The 22,522-nt window shown below is 39.8% G+C and overlaps 1 protein-coding gene across 7 annotated transcripts in view; it reads left to right on the top strand.

The window, feature by feature from the left end:
• The window catches only part of LOC132818313 (centrosomal protein of 170 kDa protein B-like), a 95,342-nt gene that overhangs the window by 58,275 nt on the left and 14,545 nt on the right, over positions 1 to 22,522 (top strand). For 4 of the 7 annotated variants that reach the window (XM_060829196.1, XM_060829195.1, XM_060829201.1 and 1 more), the window contains 5 exons: positions 27 to 1,907; positions 7,780 to 7,996; positions 18,377 to 18,506; positions 21,673 to 21,711; positions 21,828 to 21,968. In XM_060829196.1, the coding sequence (XP_060685179.1) occupies positions 27 to 1,907; positions 7,780 to 7,996; positions 18,377 to 18,506; positions 21,673 to 21,711; positions 21,828 to 21,968 (2,408 nt within the window). The remainder of the gene's footprint in view (positions 1 to 26; positions 1,908 to 7,779; positions 7,997 to 18,376; positions 18,507 to 21,672; positions 21,712 to 21,827; positions 21,969 to 22,522) is intronic. The other 3 variants (XM_060829197.1, XM_060829198.1, XM_060829200.1) reach the window with 3 other exon arrangements.

Here is a 22,522-nt window from a genome sequence, read left to right as displayed (position 1 = left end):
ATCATTTTTTGCTTTTTTCTTAACAGCTGGAGCTATCGTTGATATTGGGAATTTTGTGAAGAATATGGAAACTCTGGATTCAGATGCAGCATCAACAACAAGCCAGTCTTCGCGAAAACGTCGGACACTTCCACAATTGCCGGGAAGTGAAAAGCTGGATAGCTCAAGATCAAAAGATTTCCTTCAGCAACGTGCTTTTCCCAGCAGCGAATCCACAAAGAAGTTGGACCTGGAACTGCACTCTCTTCCACAGAATCATGAAAAGTTGCACATACATGAAGAAAAAGACTTGGAGCCCGACAGCTTGAGTGATAAATCTGATGATTCTTCACATGTTCAAAAAGGGAAGGGGAGAAAATGTAGAATCTCAAAGGTCACTAGAAGGTTACATCCAGGGCAGACGTGGGATGGTCATGACAGATCTGAAGCTCGGCAATGGGTAGCAGAGACAAATGCGCAAAACGCCAACAAAGAGTTACCAGCCCTGAGCAGTGCTGTATGTGGCACAGAATATGATCTAAAATCTGCTTCCTACAGCACTACAAAAGAACTGGAAAGCTCCTCAGCACAATTGAGAGCTAAAGAAATGCCAGCAAAATTTGAACGAAAGCCAAAGGACCAGGAGTTTGGATCAAAATCAACAATTATTACATCATCTGCAAGATGGTCATCTGTCCCTGATACTGTCCAGCCTGCTTTGGGAAATAAAGATATAATCCACTCCATAAGTAAAGTGGGTCAAATAACTCATAGAAGCCCCTCCCAAGAAAGAAAGAAAACATTTACAAAAGAGTCTCGAACGCCTGTTATCAGACGAGAAAGCTTTACTAAAGACAGGCCAAGTATTGATAACATGATCAATAAAATTCCTAATATTTCAAGCCAGCCACCCTTCAAAGATCACGCCCACGGTTCCTACAATATAGATTACACTGAGGATACGCACCTCATTCTGAAAGACACTGAAGCTGCAGTGGCAGCCTTGGAGGCAAAACTTCAGTCTCAAGATCACCATTTTGGCCAACAAGAAAGTCACCCCTACGCCCAAGGAGAATCGCCCTCTGGAGAATCCGATAATGACACCACAAGTTCGGTAAGCTTGAAAAGTAAAAGTGCCACGAGTTCTGCACAGCGACAGAGCAGCAGTAATAGTGTACCCAAAGGCAAAACAGCTCCTCCAGTACAAGATCTCTCCCAGCCAGCCAATGCTCTGGAAAGGCTGACAGAGAAGCGCAGAGCCCAGCTATCAGACGCGACCAGCAAACCGGATTACAGCAGGCGTTTCCAGCTGAAGCGCAGTACAGGTTCTCGTGGCTCCACAGACTTTACAGATGATGAAAGATCCTCCAGCCTCCCATATTTGCCAACTGCTGACGTAGGCTCTTCTGATCAGGAGCAATCTCAGACCAGTAAATCTCTGCTCCGGAAAAAGTTTTCCAGTTCTGTGCGCACAAAAGAGGATTCAAGCAAAAGCACAAAATCTTCTGTTCAAACAACCTTAACCCGTTCAAACAGCCTGTCAACACCCAGGCCCACCAGAGCATCTTTACTGCGCCGAGCCCGCCTGGGGGATGCGTCAGATAATGAAAGCGCTGATGTGGATAAAGCCTCGTTAGCTTCAGAAATATCCACCACGAGTTCAACTTCCTCAAAGCAGCCAGCAGATAAGAAGTTATCACGGCTTGACCAGCTAGCTTTGCCGCGGAAACGCGCAGGGTCTCTCACTGTAAATAGTGACACAGAAACCTCTGTGATGAGAAGCAATTTCAGTACCCGAAGTATTGATATGACTAATACTAGTCGAAAGTCATCTAGTATTGATGTGAAAGCGTCATCCAAGAAAAGTGCCGGAGGTTCAGTGAAGCAGACATCTCGAGTCCGTGCTAGTGCTGCAAAATCATCTTCCAGTGAGTATACATCACAAGAACATCTAATGCATCACTATTGAGACAAACCTTTTCAAAAGTGAACACACAACGATTGTTTCAATGCTGTGTAATGAAAATTTAGGATTAAAAAAAATCCTAGTTTAACACAATTAATGTAAAGGTCTGTGTCCATTGGTGGTAACTTCTCATTTGGATCTAAATCTATTACTTCTGTCTCCCCTTTTGTTTTTCCAGACCCCTTCATTCCTTTCATCTTCATTACAGGCCTTCCTGTCACCAGCCCCTCTCTCCCATCATGATACCTTGTCACACCAATCCTAACCTTAATTTATCATTTTTCCAGAAGATTTGAGAATCCTTTTGAGTAAACTTTGATTTCTTTCTGCCTCTTATGGTATTCTTCAAAGATATTGGCCACTGTAGCATTCTCCTCTCACATCGACACTTCACTCTTTCAAGATAATCTCAACAACCTCCCTTCTGCTGTGCTCACTCTCACACTGCTGACCCTTTGCATTTTGCTGGCTGTCAGCAATTGTCCTCTACCTTAGTATTTCCCTCAGGAAAGTTCATTTTACTTTCATGAACACAGCAATTCAGATGTGGATGCATACATTAACTCAGTGCTTGGCTCTATTTTCTACCACGTGCCCTGACCAATTCATTCCAACACCAAATGATAGACAGATATTTAAATATGTCATTTGTGACTAAATGGCAACACTATCTTCTCTGAGTCAGAATGTTGAAATCCAGTCTCACTTGAAATGTTAGCATGAAGTCTAAACGAACACTTTGATGAAATACTGAATGAGCTCTGTTTTGTCCTATCTTTTAGATGAAACATTAAACCTGGGGTCTGTTTCTCCCGAAAGGGAGAAAATTTCCCTTTGTTATATTTCAAAGAAAAGCAGAGAAATTGTCTAAATATTCTCCTAGTATTCATCTCACGGTCAACATCATTAAATGGGTTCCACCTTTTCATCTGTCTATCAAAATTCTTCTCATCATTTGTACTCTCAAGTTTTCTCCTTGTCAGATCAGTTAACAAGACGAATGTGAAATGTAAGAACCAAACTGGAATTTTTTTCGGTGTAAAAGGGTTAGAATCATGCCAATGTGAAGCTGATGCAAGATGAGAATCAAGTTATTCTGAAGGATGTCCAGCCCTCTAAAATCTATAGTGACATGTCCATTGTGCACCAATCTACCATACAGTGCTCCAAGGCATGAGAGCTAGTATAGGATGGTAGCTTAATAATCAAGATTATTTATTTGCAGAAATTATAGAAAACAATGTAAAAGATATTCTGAGGCATCTGCAGCTCTTAAGAATTGTCATTCAGCAGATTATTTTTCAATTCTCCTATTGAGTATCTGGATAAGGCCAGTAGAGCCTTGCACTACAAACCAACTGGGGTCTCCAGCATCTTTGCAATTTACTGCCTGCTGCAAAATACCCCGTTGGTAGGCTTACTTATTCCAGAAATGAAGGGTTTTATGAGTCATCTGGTATGTGGTGTGGAAATGTGTTTCCATCCCAGTGCCATGAAAAATATGTGAAGGAATGGGAGGAATTAGCTCAAGACAACAAGGAACAAAAAAACAACAGTGGTTTCAATGAGTAAACATTGGAATATCAACCAAAGGCCCTTGGCACCTTTTGTTCTTAACCAGCAGCCTCAAAGAGACCCTAATTATCAAAGATGACTTCAAATTTCTTCATAAAACAGAAATCCATAACCCTCCCTCCCCCAGCTTTGGTTTCTATGCCCAAAAATAAATCTGTAATTGTTTAGTGAAACATGTTTGCTTTTCATAACAATTCCCGTCTTTACTACTACTACCACCATCACTTTTTGTTGTTATATCGACCCTTTGTCAGTTAACTTGCTTGCTGAACTCCTAATTCGGTACTTCCAATGATTCATGCTCATATGAGGTTTAGTAATAGATAGGTATGTCAGTTTCGCTGAACCTTAGAGCTCTGAGGGGATTCTCATTTGAGACTTGCTTTCAGTAGCCATTCTCCTGAAGTGGTGCAAGGTCCTCTATCAATATCTGAAATTTTCTGATGCCTGTGTCAGATGGTGCCTTTGAAAAATAGGCTGAATGCTTTCTCTGGAATGACTGACCATTCTTTAGAATATGCTGATGCTGATGATATCATTACAAACAAATTATGTTCTCACTCAGTTTAGAAGTTATGAGGAAGTCTAGTATTCAGGGGAATTCTTGAGGGCAGTTGAAATTGTAATTTGGCATCTCTATTTACACTGACTCTCTTTGAGATATACCTTTTCATATATTGTTTGGATGTTCATGGGCTGATAGAGATGACAGCAACTGTCATTTAACTTTCAGATCCCTGAGTGACCATCCTGTAGAGTTCCCTGTTTTTAGTGCCCATAAGGAAGAAAATGTTACCCGCAATGTCTTCACATTGCTCCCGTTGCCATCATTCCTGGTTTCTTATCAATTGCAGGAAAATTAGGCAAAAGGCCAAAAGTATTAGATAGATAAAACCAAAGTGTGTGAGAAATTCTGTAGGTACTGCTGGTATTTGTTGAAGAGAGAAAAATAGTTAATGTTTTCAGTTTAACAACACTTTTTTTTGTTTTAGATTTCCAGCATCCGTGATATTTTGCTTTTAAGAGCGTATTATTTATTCTACTTTTATGAATGCTACACTAAATCTTAACAATGCACTTCTAAGAGGCTCTAGCCAGTGCCTCAGTACACTGAACTGGTAGAATGCATTTATATAGTGGTTCGCCTACCAAGGTACTGTTGGGAATGTTATCATATATCATAACCATCTCTTCACAGGGAGGGAGATGAATGAGTATTGTCAATTCCAGAATACCATTGGAACAAACTTTTGGAAAGGTTGTTTTAATATGTAGAATGGTGCGTGGAGTAGATGATTGTGAAGAATTAAGTAACAAATATATGTTGAATTCAGTAGTCATTAGATATTCTTGTCTTATCTTGTAATCAATGCCATAAAACTTTATAAATAGGCACAGTAATTGACTCCATCTTTTCAGCATCTGTAAAAGAAAGTTGTTGCAAACCAAAAAGATGAATGTTAGCAGTTGTCTTGTTAAAGACTTAGATCTTATTTCACTCCCTTCTAATCTTATTGAGATTTAATCAAACTTGTGATGTCTGGTGCACTAACAAAATCAAATTTGGGTGTGACCAAGTATGTTTACTATTAACTTTTATTTTGGTGGGGAGTTCCTGGAATTCTCTTACTAAGGAAACTGTGGGGTGTTTAATGAGCTTGATTGAAATGTTATGTTTTGCTTTCTCTGATACTGACATATGTTAACTCCTCTGGCTATTTTATAATCAGGTTACTACAAACTGGAGATTAAGTGGAGATTGGTCTTGTGCTTCAAAAACAATGCCCTCTTGTTATCTGGGATTAAATGCAGCTTTACTTCTTCACAGGTTTAAAATGTTGGTCAAATGTCTCATTTGTCTGCAGAGAAGTGGGAGGGTGAAAGACGTTGTGTCCCTATGAGTAACTTTACAAAGCACTGTTACTAACTAACTCCATGGCTATGAGATTCACAATTGTTTCAAAGCATTTTTTAAAAAATAATAGAAGTCAAGTTTCATGCAAATGCAATTTATTTCTTCCTCATCAGTTTTAAAGGGGCTGGAAGACGAGAGAGATAATTACAAATATTTGTGTACGTAGCTTTGAAAAGCTAATGAAACAGTAAAAAATCAGGTAGGAATCTGGTCTCTCTAGACAGAGGTGAAATGTATGAAAGACAGGAACTGATGCTGAACCTGTATGAAACAGAAGATCAGTGCCAGCTGGATTATTGTACTCAACTAGATATGACATTTTAGGAACGATATGAAAGTTTTACAGAGGGTACAGAGAAAATCTGACGGAAAGAGGATTACAGTTCAATAGCTTTATTAGAGAAGCTGTTTTATTTTCCTTAAAGTTGATGAAGGCTAAAGAACACACATTTCAGGTGATTGGTCAAAAGAGCCAGACGTAATAAAACGTCATGTTATGCTTTCGTCAACAAATGGTTTGGGTTTGAAATGCACTGCTGGATAGGTTGCTGAATGCAAATTCAGTCTTAACTTTCAAAGGGAATTGGGAAAAATACTTAAGTGAAACATTACAGGGATATCAGGGAAGAATAGACAATTGAGGCAAAACTGAAATTGCTGTTTGAAAGAGCTAGTGCAGGAAGAAAGGAACAAATCACTCAAGGCTGTTCCACCATTCAGTGAGACCATGGCTGATCTGTGGCCTAATTCCACATACCTGCCTTTGGCTCATACCTCTTGATATCTCCAGATATGTTTTTGTTAAACAATCTCAGATTTAACATTAACATCTGATTTTGTATCGATTGCCATTTTGTGGAAGAGTTAAAACATTTACCACACTTCTTGTGTGGAAGTGCTTCCTAACATCTCTCCTGAACAGTCTGGCTCCAATTCTCAGGCTATGCCAGCAGTTCTAGAATCCCTAACCAATGGAAATAGTTTAACTTTATCTAGCCTGTTTTTTCCTGTTAATATCTTCAGGACTTCAATCAGATCACCCTTAACCTTCTCAATTTTAGAGAAAACACAGAGTTGATGGATTAAATGACCACTTATGTTGTGCTACTTCATGATGCTGTGAATGACATTGTGTTCTGTGACTTGCATGGCATCTGGCTCAGAGCAATGAAATGCTGAGTTATTGTCAGAACATAGCAAATGAACTAGGGCATCCAATCCTTCGAACCTGCTTTGCCAATCAATTTGATCATGGTTGGTAATCCTAGCTCCAGCCACTTCCTTAGCTTTGTGAGAATTAATATCCATTGCAAACAAAAACTTAACTAAGATTTAAAATTATTAATTGAGCTAGCATCTATCGCATCCTGAGAGAGAAAGTTCTACAGTGTGGTGTTACTTTGTATGAAGAAGTGTTTCATAATTCCTGTCCAGAATGGCATTGATCTAACTTTAAGGCTTTGGTCTTTATTATAGAGCTCCTCCCCCCTTTTCCCCCCACCATCCCCCACCACCACTACCATCACTCCTACCCATCTCAGCAGAAACTGCCATCCATTAATTTCAGATTCAGAAAAATAAAACTTTAATCAAATAATTCTTGGCTACAAAGTATAAGCCTAGCTGACCTAATATGCTCATTATCCCACCTTTGGAACCTTGGTAATGTACTGGTGAAGCTGTGCTGTACACTTTCCAAATCAACATAGGTACATCCTTTCTAAGGTGTCCTTCCCAGAACTGTATGTGCAACTTAGTTGTGGTGTAGCCAGGGCTGCTGTATAATCTAATGGAATCGAACCTGGGTCCCAGGCGCTGAGGCAGCAGTGCAGCCACTGAGCCACCATGCCGTCTTAAGCTATAAGGGAGTCTTGGCTTATCGGGAGCAGATAAGAAAGTGCAGTTAAGCTCTCAATCAAATCATCCATGATCTATCTTTGTAGTGAAGCAGTCAAGAGACATTTTATTACTTACGCCCGCTCCTATTCTTTGGACCAAAGTTGTTCCTAACCTTCAAGCATGTAGGAGAAAATAGTTGGACCAATCTTTATCAGATCTAGCAAAGTGTTGTTTCTCAGCCCAGGAACTTGGGCTTATTGCACAGGTTAAGTCCTATCACATGTTTTCAATTAGGAAATTAATTTGTAAAATATTCAGAAAAAAAATTATTATTTTATTTAAATTCAGAGCTCACCTCTGTTATGTATGCACTGACCTCTGCTCCAGGATTTTGAACAGTCTCCCTTTGTAGGAATCATGTGCTTTGTCTTAAACCTTGGGTTGTTCTGCCTATTACTGTTCTAGTATTATCTTTCCCTTTATTTGAAACTAATTCTTTTACAAGACTCAAGATGGAGACAACAAACTTCAGATTACACTTCTACTTCAGAGGAGGAGTATAATTCAAATCACACCTCTCCTAAACACAACCGCTTACATGCTTCAACAGCCACACACAGCAGTAGAGGCCAGTCTTCCAGTTCAGGAAGAACAAGACAAAACCTGGATGATGAAGAAGATCCGTATGAAAACTGGACTACACATAGTGCCGAAATTGCAAGGTATTGTAGAACTGTACTGGTACTGCAGAGCATGTGAATGCAGAACAAATGATTGAATGAATTATTGTCATGTGTATTTTACTGTGAAATGCAACAAAATACAATGAAAAGCTTTAATTTGTCATCATAATCTGGCACCATTTTGATAGTTTAAGAATAAGGGAACTTTTTCATGCAGAGAGTGGTGCATGTATGAAATGAGCTGCCAGAGGAAGTGGTGGAGGCTGGTATAATTACAGCACTTAAAAGGCATCTGGGTAGGTACATGAATGGGAAGGGTTTAGAGGGATATGGGCCAAGTGCTGGCAAATGGAGCTAGATTAGGTTAGAATATCTGGCATGGGTGAGTTGGACTGAAGAGTCTGTTTCGATGCTGTATGATGTTGTAACGTGACTCGCTGAAATGATTTTTTTGAGGAAATGCCAAGCTCATGATCTATTACACTGACCTCTGCTGGAGAATGCCACAGCAGCAAGGCAGACATCAAAAGCCTGACCTTGTAATTTTCAATAAAAATAGGAGCACACATAGGATACAAGTGTACTATGCTGACTGCTATATGTTCAAATAGCTCTTAGCTTTTTCTTCCCTGTGAATTAATTAAGTTAGAGAACTTCTATTTAAATAAATATACTCAATATAATTTTTCAAACAACAGTTTTATAGCTAGTATAGAGACCTTTCAGTGCAAGACCTCTAGGCTGGTTTCAGTTACGGAAGAACACCTGGAACTGGCTTGTTATAAGTGCTTGTAATGTTTGTGAGTTTGAATGTGGCTGAATATCACTTTGTCTGTACTACTCAACAGGGTGGCATGGTGGCTCAACAGTGCCTCACAGCGCCCGGGACTGGGGTTCAATTCCACCCTCAGTCTGGAGTTTATGTTCTCCCCATATCTGCATGGGTTTCTACCTGGTGCTCTGATTTCCTTCCACAGTCAAACATGTGCATGCTAGATGGATTGGCTGTGCTAGATTGCCCATGGTGTCCAGGGATGTGTCAGTTAGATGGATTAGCCATGGTATCCTATGTGAATAGTGTGGGAGCTAGGTCTGGGTGGAACCCCCTTCAGAGGGTCAGACCAGACTTGATGGGCTACATGACCTCTTTCTGGATTGTAGGGATTCTTTGATTCTGAGAATAGTTCTTAGGGATCTCATAGTTTGGGATAATCATGCTTATTTGGAGGTATGACCCCTGCTGTTTCATTGCTTACACTCAAAACAAGAAGTTCTTAAACTCAGTGAATTAAGGTTCTTATTTTATGTAAAGGGAGTTCAGGAACAAAAATAATTTTAGTTTTGTTATGATTGTCATTAATCCACAGAGTTCAGGATAGATGAGGAAAGCAGTCCACACATACCATCTCTAGTTTTGTCACTACTACTTTAACTACGGAATAAATCACTGCTGGTTTCTCTCTAATGATGTGTTCTCCCACAGATGAAACTTGCCATATAAATAGCTGCAGAACACTTGAACACAATTCAACCAATAGTAGAGGAATAAGCCAATGCTATTTTATGGGCCTGTAGATTGAAAGAAGCAAAAATGGCCCTTAGTAGAGTGATAGTGAGGAAAGATTTCAATCTGAGACTGACACAGTTAAGAACAAAGTCAAACAGTCAGGGTGGGCAGAAGCAAAGCAGAAAGCAAGGTACGACTAATAAATTAAACTGCATTTATTTCAATGCAAGGGGCCTAACAGGAAAGGCAGATGAACTCAGGGCATGGTTAGGAACATGGGACTGGGATATCATAGCAATTACAGATACATGGCTCAGGGATGGGCAGGACTGGCAGCTTAATGTTCCAGGATACAAATGCTACAGGAAGGATAGAAAGGGAGGCAAGAGAGGAGGAGGAGTGACGTTTTTGATAAGGGATAGAATTACAGCTGGACTGAGGGAGGATATTCACAGAAATATATCCAAGGAAGTCATTTGTGTGGAAATGAGAAATAAAAAAGGGATGATCACCTTATTGGGATTGTATTATAGAACCCCTAATAATCGGAGGGAAATTGAGAAACAAATTTGTAAGGAGACCTGTTATTTGTAAGAGTAATAGGGTGGTTATGGTAGGGGATTTTAACTTTCCAAACATACGCTGGGACTGCCATAGTGTTAAGGGTTTAGATAGAGAAGAATTTGTTAAGTGTGTACAAGAAAATTTTCTGATTCTGTATGTGGATGTACCTACTAAAGAAGGTGCAAAACATGACCTACTCTTGGGAAATAAGGCAGGACAGGTGACTGAGCTGTTAGTGGGGGAGCGCTTTGGGGCCAGCAACCATAACTCTATTAGATTTAAAATAGTGATGGCAAAGGATAGACCAGATCTAAAAGTTGAAGTTCTAAATTGGAGAAAGGCCAATTTTGACGGTATTAGGCGAGAACTTTCAAAAGCTGATTGGGCGCAGATGTTCGCAGGTAAAGAGACGGCTGGAAAATGGGAAGCCTTCAGAAATGAGATAACGAGAGTCCAGAGAAAGTATTTTCCTGTTAGGGTGAAAGGAAAGGCTGGTAGGTATAGGGAATGCTGGATGACTGAAGAAATTGAGGGTTTGGTTAAGGAAAAGAAGCAAGCATATGTAAGGTATAGACAGGAGAGATTGAGTGAATCCATAAAAGAGTATAAAGGCAGTAGGAGTATACTTTAAGAGGGAAATCAGGAGGGCAAAAAGGGGACATGAGGTAGCTTTAACAAATAGATTTAAGGAGAATCCAAAGGGTTTTTACAAATACATTAAGTACAAAAGGGTAACTAGGGAGAGAATAAGGCCCCTCAAAAATTTGCAAGGCGGCCTTTGTGTGGAGCTGCAGGAGATGGGGCAGATAATAAATGAGTATTTTGCATCAGTATTTACTGTGGAAAAGGACATGGAAGACATAGAATGTCGGGAAATAGATGGTGACATCTTGAAAAATGTCCGTATTATAGAGGAGGAAGTACTGGATGTCTTGAAACACAATGTTGCAGCGATACAGATCATTGGTTAGGCCACTGTTGGAATATTGCATGCAATTCTGGTCTCCTTGCTATTGGAAAGATGTTGTGAAACTTGAAAGGGTTCAGAAAAGATTTACAAGGATGTTGCCAGGATTGGAGGATTTGAGCTATAGGGAGAGGTTGAATAGGCTGGGGCTGTTTTCCCTGGAGCGTCGGAGGCTGAGGAGTGACTTTATAGAGCTTTATGAAATCATGAGGGGCATGGATAGGATAAATAGATAAAGTCTTTTCCTTGGGGTGGGGGAGCTCAGAACTAGAGGGCATGGGTTTAGGGTGAGAGGAGAAAGATATAAAAGAGACCTCGGGGTACCTCTCTCAAGCAGAGGGTTGTGCATGTATGTAATGAGCTGCCGGAGGAAGTGGTGGAGGCTGGTACAATTGCAACATTGAAAAGGCATTTGGATGGGTATATGAATAGGAAGGGTTTGGAGGGATATGCGCCAGGTGCTGGCAGGTGGAACTAGATTGGGTTGGGATATCTGGTCGGCATGGACGAGTTGGACCGAAGGGTCTGTTTCCATACTGTGCATCTCTATGATTCTAGTTCAGATTCTTTTCGTAATTATAGTTGCTTTGAAATTGATACTGACTTTTTCTAGGGGGTGAAGAAGTTTATTATTTCACTGCAGTTAAAAACATTTTTATAGTAATAGGAACAAAAGAAAATCATCATTGGCTTGTTACATCACTGGTGATTAAGCTTTGTTCTAAAGGTCTTTGGCCACTGGAGATTTGTCTATTTACACAATACTTTTTAGTGATTTCAATCATCATAGATCAAAAGTGATAAATACATCATGGTTATATTTTGACATTATTCATTCTTTCAGAAAGAATTCCATGCATTCAACTATCATCTTGATAAAAGTCACCAGACATCCAACCATTGCAGTTGACATCATCTGTTTCACGGATGATTGTCATTAGGTTTTAACCTCAACAGTTTGGGTTTTCAAATATTTTGGAATCTCTCATGGCATTCAAAGAGACACCATGTATATCGGAATGGAATAAACTCACCCTATTAACATTATGTTTCTATGTAGAGATTGCACTAAAAAGACCCCTAATTACTCATTTCAGAAACCTGCAAGCACCAATATTGCAGGTTAAGGTCAGAACTTCAAACAATATATTTTTTTCTGTCATCCTTTTCTGGTGAATTTAAATTTAATTAAAGTTTAATTGTTACTAAATAATCTATTGTCTGATATATTTTTAGTATGCTATACATGCATGCATTCTTAAAATTAAACACATAAATTGTTGCATTAATAAGATGGCCTTTTGTAAGAAATTAAAAATAATATTGATCATGTTGGCATAAATTCTGTGTTTGGAGTATTTTCTTTTTCTTGTAATGACCTTGTAATCTAATTTCTGGTTTCAGACAACAATTATAATTGGCCTGCTGAAGTTAAAATAGTGCAACATTGACAAATGACTGAACGTTTATCAATATTGTAGCAAACCATGACAAACCTTAATTTGTTACAATATGACTCCACCCAATCAGTATTAGTGACCATTTTATGAAATAGGAGAAACCAGAGGTTCTAGTACAAGAACAATTAAATTTCAAAGTATTATAGTCTTGACATTGATCCAAAAGTCTAAACAGTTACGTGTTGCATCAGACTTAAGACTGGCTCCATGCTTGGTTGCATGATGTCAAAATGGAAAAGGCTTTAAGCCACCTTATCTCTGTCAGACTCGTCCATATTGTGTGAATATGGACAATTATGGTTTCTTGTGCAATATCATTCCTTTAAAAGTCTTTTTTGATCAAAGATAGGGTTGCCTCTCCTCATATTCCATACCTGGCTAGTATCTGTTTTTCTGTGCATTGAAGCATTTTCTACCTTTGTGCCACTACACGCAGTTGTTGGCTTATTCTGACCAGTTGGAAATAACAGCCAAATGAAATCTGGTTTTAGACTTCTGAGCTTGGGCTGGTTAATAATATGCGAGCATTTGAATATTTGGATGGGTATATGAATAGGAAGGGTTTGGAGGGGTATGGGCCGGGTGCTGGAAGGTGGGACTATATTTGGGTTGGGATATCTGGTCGGCATGGTCGAGTTGGACCAAAGGGTCTGATTCCATGCTGTACATCTTTATGACTGTATTTTGGAAAAGTCCTGGCTGTAGGTTGCTGATGTTTTCAAGCTAGGGCTATCTTCATTTGGATTCCAGCAGGTTTATATTGTCAGACAGTTCCACCGTTTATAACAATCCATCCAACTCGCTTACACCAGTGTCAGAGTAGTAAGACAACACTAAACTGATTTTACTGCTGGAAAAATTAATTTGGGCTTAAGAATAAACACCAGGAAACAGCTCACGGAAAGTGAATGGTCAAAACCTGATTTAAACAAATGCTAATTGTAATTTGATTGTAATAATTTACCTTGGAGCTAATGAATACCGTGTCAAAATAATACTTATAATTTAAGTTTTATTGTAACTTGTGAAATCTTGAGAGTCTGTTTACGTGTTTGTTTTTGGTAACTCTTTGATCAAGTGTTTCCCAGGACGTTGTGTGGGAAGTTAGGAAGAAATTGTGGAGCCACTAGTGGAGAAATATGTATCATGTATAGCCATGGGTGATGTGCCGGAGGACTAGAAGGTGGCTAATGTTGTGCCTTTGTTTAAGTCAGTCTGTAAGGAGATGCCTGAGAACTATAGACCTGTGAGTTTGACATCAGTAGTGGATACATTAGTGGAGGGGTCTTTGAGACAGAGGTGTTTTTTATTATTCATTCACAGGATGAGGTAGTCACTGGCCAGGCCAGCATTTATTGCCCATTCCTGATTACCCAGAGGGCACTTAGAAGTCAACCACATTGTGGGTCTGGAGTCACATGTAGGCCAGACGGGGTAAGGATAGCAGTTTTCTTCCCTAAAGGCATTAGTGAACGAGGTGGGTTTTTTACAACAATCGACAATGGACTCATTGTCATCGTTAGACTCTTAATTCCAGACTTTATTAAATTAAAACTACACCGTCTGCCACGGCAGAATTCAAACCCAGGACCCCAGAACATTACCTGGGTCTCTGGATTAACAGTTTAGTGATAATACCTCTCGGCCATTGCTTCCCCTTGAATTACATGTATTTAGAGAGGTTAGGACTGATTAGGGATAATAAGCATGGCTTTGTGAGTGGGAAATCATGTCTTTCAAACTTGACTGAATTTTTTGAGGACATAACCAAACAGATTGATGAGGGCAAAGCAGTAGATGTTAAAGCATCAGATCTTTGAGTCAAAGAGTTGGGAGATCATGTTGAATTGTACAGGATATTGGTGAGGCCACTTTTGAAATATTGTGTTCAGTTATGATTGCCCTACTAGAGGAAGGATATTATTAAGTTGGACAGGGTTCAGAAAAGATTTACCAGGATGTTGTCGGGATTGGGAGTGAGGGGGCAGAGGGAGGTTGAGTTATGAGGATAGGCTGGAATTTCTTTCCCTGGAGTTTAGGAGGTTAAGGGGTGACCTGAAGAGGTTTTTAAAATCATGAGGGGTATAATTACGTGAATAGCAAAGGTCTTTTATCTAGGGTGGGGGAGTTCAAGATGTTGGGAGTATTTTTAAGGTGAGAGGAGAAAGATTTAAAAGGGGCCTGAGGGGCAACCTTTTCCACACAAGAGGGAGGTTTAAATGTGAAATGAACTGTCAGAGGAAGTGGTAGATGCAGGTACAGTTACAGCATTTAAAAGACATTTAGATAAGTACATGAATAGGAAAGGTTTAGGGGGATACGGGTCAAAATGCCCACAAGTGGGACTAGTTTAGTTTGTGAAATTTGGTCAGTATGGATAAGTTGGACCAAAGGGTCTATTTTCATACTGTATGGACTTTATAACCTGGGTCTGTCACTTTATGTCTTCTTTTCCTTTTTGCCTCACTGAGACACCTCACCGCACATTATTTTACTTCATCACTGTCTGCTGATGCGTGCCCCCATTTCCCATCACAAATGTCCAGTAACCTTCGATCTTCCAGCTATGCCTCTCTCAGCTTCCACCAAAGTCTTCATCGAGGCATTGTCTCCTTTTGATCAGCAACTTTAATTTTTTCATCTGACCTCTCATCAACACACAATTTCATTCCTGTCTAAGTCAACCCTCTCTAAGCTAACCCTGAGAGTCAATTCACTCCAACTAATTGCATGTCTCTCTTCAAAGTACACATTCATTTGTGCCCTTGTCATCTGTGAACCAATAGTGGATGATTGCATTGACATCACAGCCTTAATGTAAACGTGACTTCATGGTGATGACACCCTTCCCCTTCATGAAATCTCCTCAGTTGCCCTGTTTTCCATCCATTGCCCCATCAAGTCTATCAGATAGATGACAGTGACCTAAGTCTGTCTTCGTCTCCTCCTGTAAGCAACTCATCTGTTTCACTCACTGATATTTCACCAAGAGGATCTTTACTGCTTTACTCCCTCAGTCTCTGCATACAATAGCTTCTTATTTTCTGTGATTTCAACCACAATCTCAACTCATGCTCTCTCTCCACTGAGTTCACTGTCCTCTTATCCTTGCTCAATCTCTACCTCCATTTAAACTGCACAACTCAGAGCCAACCTCTTGACCTTCCCATCCCATGGTTTTGCTGGTTCTATCATATTATCAGATAGATAAGGCCATTTCTGATCGCTTAGTTTTATCATGTATATTCCCCTCACATGCCTCTGCATCTTTTTCTACTTTGCCTAAAAAGCTCCTCTTCATTTTGCTTACAACTCCAGTGTCAAAACCTCAGCTGTCAAGTTTTTAATCTTCTGTTCAGCACAACATTTCTGCAGCTAATGATTGTTCAACTGCACCCTCACCTCCACATTTGATCCCACAGTTCCCAATAAAACCATTGCTTTTTTTCACTCTGGACATTACCCCTGCTATAGATCACATCTCCACTCCATGAGCAACTAGTGTAGCCATTTTTTGCCAGATTTAGCTGGGTCACACATAGCAAGTTGGTCCTTGTTTTAAGCTGCTCCCTATTCTAGGGTCATTCTGGAATGTAGCAAATAGCCAATGGTTTCTTATCTGTACTGCAAACCATCTTTTTAAACTCCTTTCCAATGTTCTTCCTCATCTCTAATAAACATGAGAGCTTCATGAATGTTCTTGTGAATAAGATTGTAATCCTATTTGAGCATCCCTCCATTCCAATGGCCCACCATTGGAATATCCATTAGCCTGCTCTACACTCGCACCTTTGTCGAGTTTCTGACATGCCCTGTCTGAACTCATCTTGTCTATGCAATATACATTTTGCTCATGCAACCCAATTTCCCCTAAATTAGGGCGGCACGGTGGCACAGTGGTTAGCACTGCTGCCTCACAGCGCCAGGGACCTGGGTTCAATTCCCGCCTCAGGCGACTGACTGTGTGGAGTTTGCACGTTCTCCCCGTGTCTGCGTGGGTTTCCTCCGGGTGCTCCGGTTTCCTCCCACAGTCACAAAGATGTGTGGGCAGGTGAATTGGCCATGCTAAATTGCCCGTAGTGTTAGGTTAGGGGTATGGGTGGGTTGCGCTTCGGCGGGTTGGTGTGGACTTGTTGGGCTGAAGGGCCTGTTTCCACACTGTAAGTAATCTAATCTAAATTGCAGACTATTCAAATTTCTTTTCTGGTACTCATGCTAGCCAATAATCTTGATGTGTCACTTTCTTCAGGTCTTTGTTCCTATCCTATAAATTTGCAGTTATTCCCCCCTTCCCTCAAAAAATCAATCTTTGGCCCAGTTTCCTTGAAAATTACTGCCCCATTTCCAATCTCTCTTTCATCTTTTAAGCCCTTGAAAACATTGTCACTTTCAAAATCCATGCCCATAATTCATGGATTTTCATGTTTGTATCTATCAAATCAGGTTTCCACTCCCGGATCAAATGAACTCTTAAATCTCAAATGGCATCTTGTGTGCTTATAATAAAAGTAAAACTGCCCTTCTCATCAACTTTACCTGTCTGCAATCATTGACAGGTAATTAATCTAATTAACCAACTGCCATCTTCCCATACCTCTGCAATGGGAGTTGCCCTCATTTGGTTCTGTCCTTATTTATCTGATCAAAGCCAGATTATTACTTCCAGTAGCTTCTTTTTCCAATCCCACAGTAATATTTCTGGCATCCCCCAAGGATGTTTCTTTGGCCCTTTTACTATCTCTTGTCTTTCTGCTGCTTGCTGTGGGCAAAGAATTGTGGGGCTTGAGGAGATTACTGTGACAGGAATGGGTAGGGCCGGAGAATCTTGGAAATAGGATGAGAATTTTAAGATCAAGTAGGCAATAATTTTCACAATGACATCCACTTCCACCTTACCACCACCTTTGTGCACTCCTGCAGTGGTTTTTAAATTATCTGATTGCTTATATGAGATGCTGTACTGAATAAGGAGAAATATCCTCCAATTAAATATTGAGAAATCTGAAGCAGTGTGCATGTTAAAAGCTGTTATCCATGTTAGATGAGTGACTGCATTTCTGAAATGCTTAATTCCCAAGAAGCATTTTAAGATAGCCTGTGAAAGCATTGTAAAAATTTCAAGTATTTCATTTTTTCTTTTGTTGTTTCAAATCCCTGCTTCAAGGTCATCTTCTAGTTGCCAACTCTATCCTAATACCTGACAACGGTCTGAAACTAATTTAGATTGTCCGCAACCATTGTATGACCTTTGACATGGAGATAAGCTGTTAATCACGCATTCATGCCATTACAAAAATAGGCTATTTCCATCCTCTGTAACATTGTCCAACTTCCCCCGTCTCATTCATAGCCTCTGTTACCTTTAGCCTTGACCATTCAAATGCATTCTGCTGGTCTCCCGCTTTCCGTCCTCTATAGATCTGCTGCTGTATCTTCACTCTCACCAAATCACCTTGGACAATCAGCCCCATGCTTCCTGACCAATGTTGCCTACATTATCTTAAAATTTTCATCCTTGTTTCCAAGTTCCTCTGGCCCTACCCATTCCTCTGTCTCAGTAATGTCTTCAAGCCCCATAATTCTTTGAGATATTTGGTTTCATATACTTATGGTCTCTCGAGCATTCCAAATTTTAATCACTCCAGTATTGGTGCTACCAAAACTGTTGAACTCCCTTCTTACACTGATATTTCCTTCTTTAAGACACTTCTTACAGCCTGCTTCTTTAACAAGGCTTTTGGCTGTCTCACCTGATATCTTGTGTGGTTTTATAATACTGCTGTGAAGTACTTCAGGATACTTTACTTTGTTAAAGCTGCATTACAAGTTAGTGGCTTTCATTACTAGATTATACCTATCTGATAATGAATTTATTAAACATATCTTTTGTTAATATTAAACATCATTATTCTGCATTTTAGACTCAGCCAAGATTTAGCCAAAGATTTGGCAATCCTCGCGAGGGAGATTCATGATGTAGCAGGAGATGGGGACTCTTTCGGTTCATTACCGCCATCTACTCTTGGCTCCACAATTTCAGCCAGGGAAGAGGTAAGATCAGTTGTACATTTCTTCCAATGCCCTCTGACAGAAGTACAGATAAGTATGTCAAAAAAATTAAACTGTAATAAAAGCCATTGAATATATTAAGATGCCCACATTCTATAATTAAAGAATAATTAATATTGAGTGTTACTAGATTTGGAACTGGGACAAAAAATTGGAAAGCATGAATGCAAGGGTACTTTGAAAAGGCTTCAGAAACATGATGCAAAGGGCCAGATTATCGCTGCAGAGACAGTCAGGCAATTTATCAATTTGGCAAACCTGACTCTGTTTAAAGGGCCCTAAAAGCTCTGGCATTCTCTCTGGAGAGGTAGGTGCAGGATAGAAGGCCCATCTTACATCTTTAAGACTACATCCCAGTTGTGATTAAAGCTTTTAGGTTCTCTAATCCTCAACACTCCTGCCCCTCCCAATCATGACTTCTGTGCCAACACAAGTCCCCAGCCACACTCTCTGGCCCCTCATTGTCCATGCCAAATTAAGTCCCTCTGTGGTGCCTGACTGTCCATGCAAACTCATATCCTTTCCAAAGGCATTCACCTCGCGTGCACTGTGTATGTAACCAAATGATGTCAGTGACACATGGGACTTGCTGAGAAAAACTCACCCATTCAGAAATGTTCTTTGCAAAAAAAATTGTTGCTCTTACAACCCTATAAAAAGGTCAATCAAAGTTTATTATTGAAGTATCAATAATAGAAGCTTGAAACACTTCACAACATGAAATTTATGGATGCACATATTAAAACAAGCTTGTTATAACCACTTAAGCATGACAATTGAGCAAAGTTGATAATTTGTTTCACTTGTTGAAACAGAATACCTGCTGAGCTGGGATTTATTGGTCTGGCCTGTAGCCAAACATTAATGCTTTTTGGGTATGTACATTGAGTGATTGAGCATGGAAGTAGGCAGCCATAGGGAAAATGCTGGAATCTATAAAAACGAACATGATAAAAGAACACTTGTAGGATTGAGAAGAATTGACATGGATTTATGAAAGGGGAATCATATTTGACAACCTGTTGGACGTTTTTTGATAATGCAAATAACAGAGTGGAAGTGGATAGCATGGAGAGTATGTGAAGATGTGGGGAGTAGCTAGGGGACATGGGGTAAGATTTTTAGAATTAACTTTCCAAAAGGTCCCTGAATCTAAATTCTGGTTCACAGCTCCTGAAGTTGCTGATGTGATTCTACAAAATATACAAGAAGCTAGGAGATGCCTATTCCTGTGATGGAGCCAGCCAAGTCAGGGGTGCAGATTCTTTTACCCGCATCCTTATCCTGCCCCCAGGAAAGTCAACAGCCTCAGAAAGGAGGTGAATTTGGGTGCCATCAGCTATTTTTAAATCACTTTAAAGTCCTCCAAACTCATTATCCATTAAATTGAAAAGCTTGGAGAGATTTAAATAGCTTTCCATTGTGTAAGTGAGTGAATGTGGGCAAGACGGCAGGGTGGGAGGTGATCAGGTCAGGTCAGGTTAGGTCCAGCCAGGGATATAGGAGGTCAGGGGTCACATAGGAATCCAAGGATAAGGTGAGTGAGAGTGCTAGGATGGGGTTGGGGTGGGGGAGAAATTTGTTGAAGATGCGGAGGTAGATGAAAGAGTTAAGAGGATGGCGAGAAAGTGTCTGTTGGAAGAGTTAATTATATAGTTTCCCAGAAGTTAGAACTTTTTTAATTCATCTAACATTTCTTGGGTAACTATCCAGGTAAACAATGCACGTGCCAGGCAATGACCATCTCCAACAATAGAGAATACGACCATCCTAAACCTGGGCATTCAATCGAGAACCCCCCACTATCAACATTTTAGGAAGTTACTGTAATCAGAAACTCAGCTGAACCAGACAAATAATTCTGTAGCTGCAAAGAACAGGTCAGAGACTAGGAATTTTGCAGTGAGTAACATAACACCTGACTCCACAAAGCCTATCCACCAACTACAAGCTACATGTCAGGGGTGTGACCATCTTTCCATATTTCCTGCTTGTTTGGATGAATGCAATTCCAACAACATTCAAAAAGTTTGACACCATCCCAGGACAAAGCAGCCCACTTGATTGGCCCCACCACCTTCAACATTCACTCCCTTCACCAAAAACATACAGTAGCAACAGTATGTATCATCTGCCAGATACATTGCCGTAACTCTACAAGGCTCCTCAGGCAGCACCTTCCAAATCTACCAATTCTATCAAGTCAAAGGACAAAGGTAGCAGGTTCTTGGGAACCCACTAGCTACGAGTTCTCTTCCATTTAGTACACCAAGCTGACTTGGAAATATTTCACCATACCTTTAGTTGCATGGGATCAACTCATACTCTTCCCCTAGAAATGCAGCAGTACAATAAGGCATTTCCACCTCTCCAGTGAAGTTAGGAATGGGCAATAGATGTTAGCCTAGTCAGTGACACCCTCAAAATATAAAGAGTCCGAACCCTCTGAAGTCTCTGTCTGTCTGAATTAGAGACCTTTTGTGGAACATTTCAGATGTATGGTAACTGTGTCTGAAATGTAAGCTTCTGAGCAATTCCTGTAGCGTTTTTTTTTGCGGGACTTCTCTGGAGTGCATTTTCTGGAGTATGTTCAGTGTCTGATGATCCAGAAACTGGACACACTGGGCTTTTGTGCTGCTCAATCGTATCCCTAGGAATTAGACAATTGAAGATACTGGAAATAAAATCTACATTTTTTTTGCCCAATGAGAAAGAATTTCAAAAAGATCATGGCTGATCAAATTGTGGCCTACCTACCTGTTCCCCTTAACCACCATCTTTAATGGTACCACAAAATAAGTCTGAAGCAGAAGCAGTTTAATAAATAGTGCTCATTTACAGAGAGATTTTTTATAATGCCTTGCAGACATTTTTGTGTGGGGGGGGGTACATTTTTATAATTCCCAAATAAGAGAAACCAAATGGGCGACTTTTATTTCATAGATAGTTGTCTGTCTTGCTTTATTGTTGAACCTCTTCCTGTAAGAAGAGTTAAAGCTTTTTTTATAGTCTGTCTGTGTTTTGCATATATGTTTCAAATTGTGAGGCAATTTGATTTCATTCAAATCTTTTTATTGCTAAGTTTTAATAGAACTTCTCATTAAATAATGTGTTGTTATCTCTTGTTTAATTTTGTTTTGAAACTCAGATGCCAAAATCATCATCACGGACATCCCATAACTCTCAGGTGCATCATTCAGTTTCCATCTTTCATTTTAGAACATGTGATTTTATATATATTTACGCACTTAGAACACACATGGTTAAACTGAGATTTTAAACATAGTTTACACATTTTTTTAGTTGGTGCAGCACATTCCTGAAGCAAGTCTGAACTTTCAGAAGGTTCCCCCAGAATCTTCAGGAATTAAGAAAGATTTGGATCAAAATATGAATGATAGCAAAGATCCAGATTCAAAAAGAAGAAGCTGGAACAGAGAAGAGGTTATCTTTGTTTTCTATATATTTGAGCAATGCCATGAGTTGCCTTTGTTTCTCAGAAGTGTGGGTGCATCATTTTATATTAATGACTATAATGGTGGGCTAAAACCTGTAAGGTATTGCGAAGCTAACGATAATGTTTGTTAGAAGAGAATGTGTTATATTAAAATGTACATTATGTGAAGTCTTGAATGTTTTAAAAATGATATGCACATATAATCCATGTCGCAATCTATTGAAACAAATGTTAATCGTGAGTTGTTGAAGCAAAGTGGGGGATGAAGTACACTTATAAATGCAAGTGTGTATAGGTTTCATTCATGTATATAAATAACTGATTTATTTTGTGGCATATTGTAGCATCGAATCAAAATAAAATAAAATCATACAATAATACAGCACATAAAGAGGCCACTCAGTTATCAAGTTTGCACAAGTTCTTTCAAAAACAACCTTTGCGCATTCTCCCCGTGTCTGTGTGGGTTTCCTCCGGGTGCTCCGGTTTCCTCCCACAGTCCAAAAATGTGCAGGTTAGGTGAATTGGCCATGCTAAATTG

The sequence above is a fragment of the Hemiscyllium ocellatum genome, chromosome 8 (assembly GCF_020745735.1).
Source record: "Hemiscyllium ocellatum isolate sHemOce1 chromosome 8, sHemOce1.pat.X.cur, whole genome shotgun sequence".
NCBI classification, from domain to species: domain Eukaryota; kingdom Metazoa; phylum Chordata; class Chondrichthyes; order Orectolobiformes; family Hemiscylliidae; genus Hemiscyllium; species Hemiscyllium ocellatum.
This window is presented reverse-complemented; position numbering and strand designations above follow the sequence as displayed.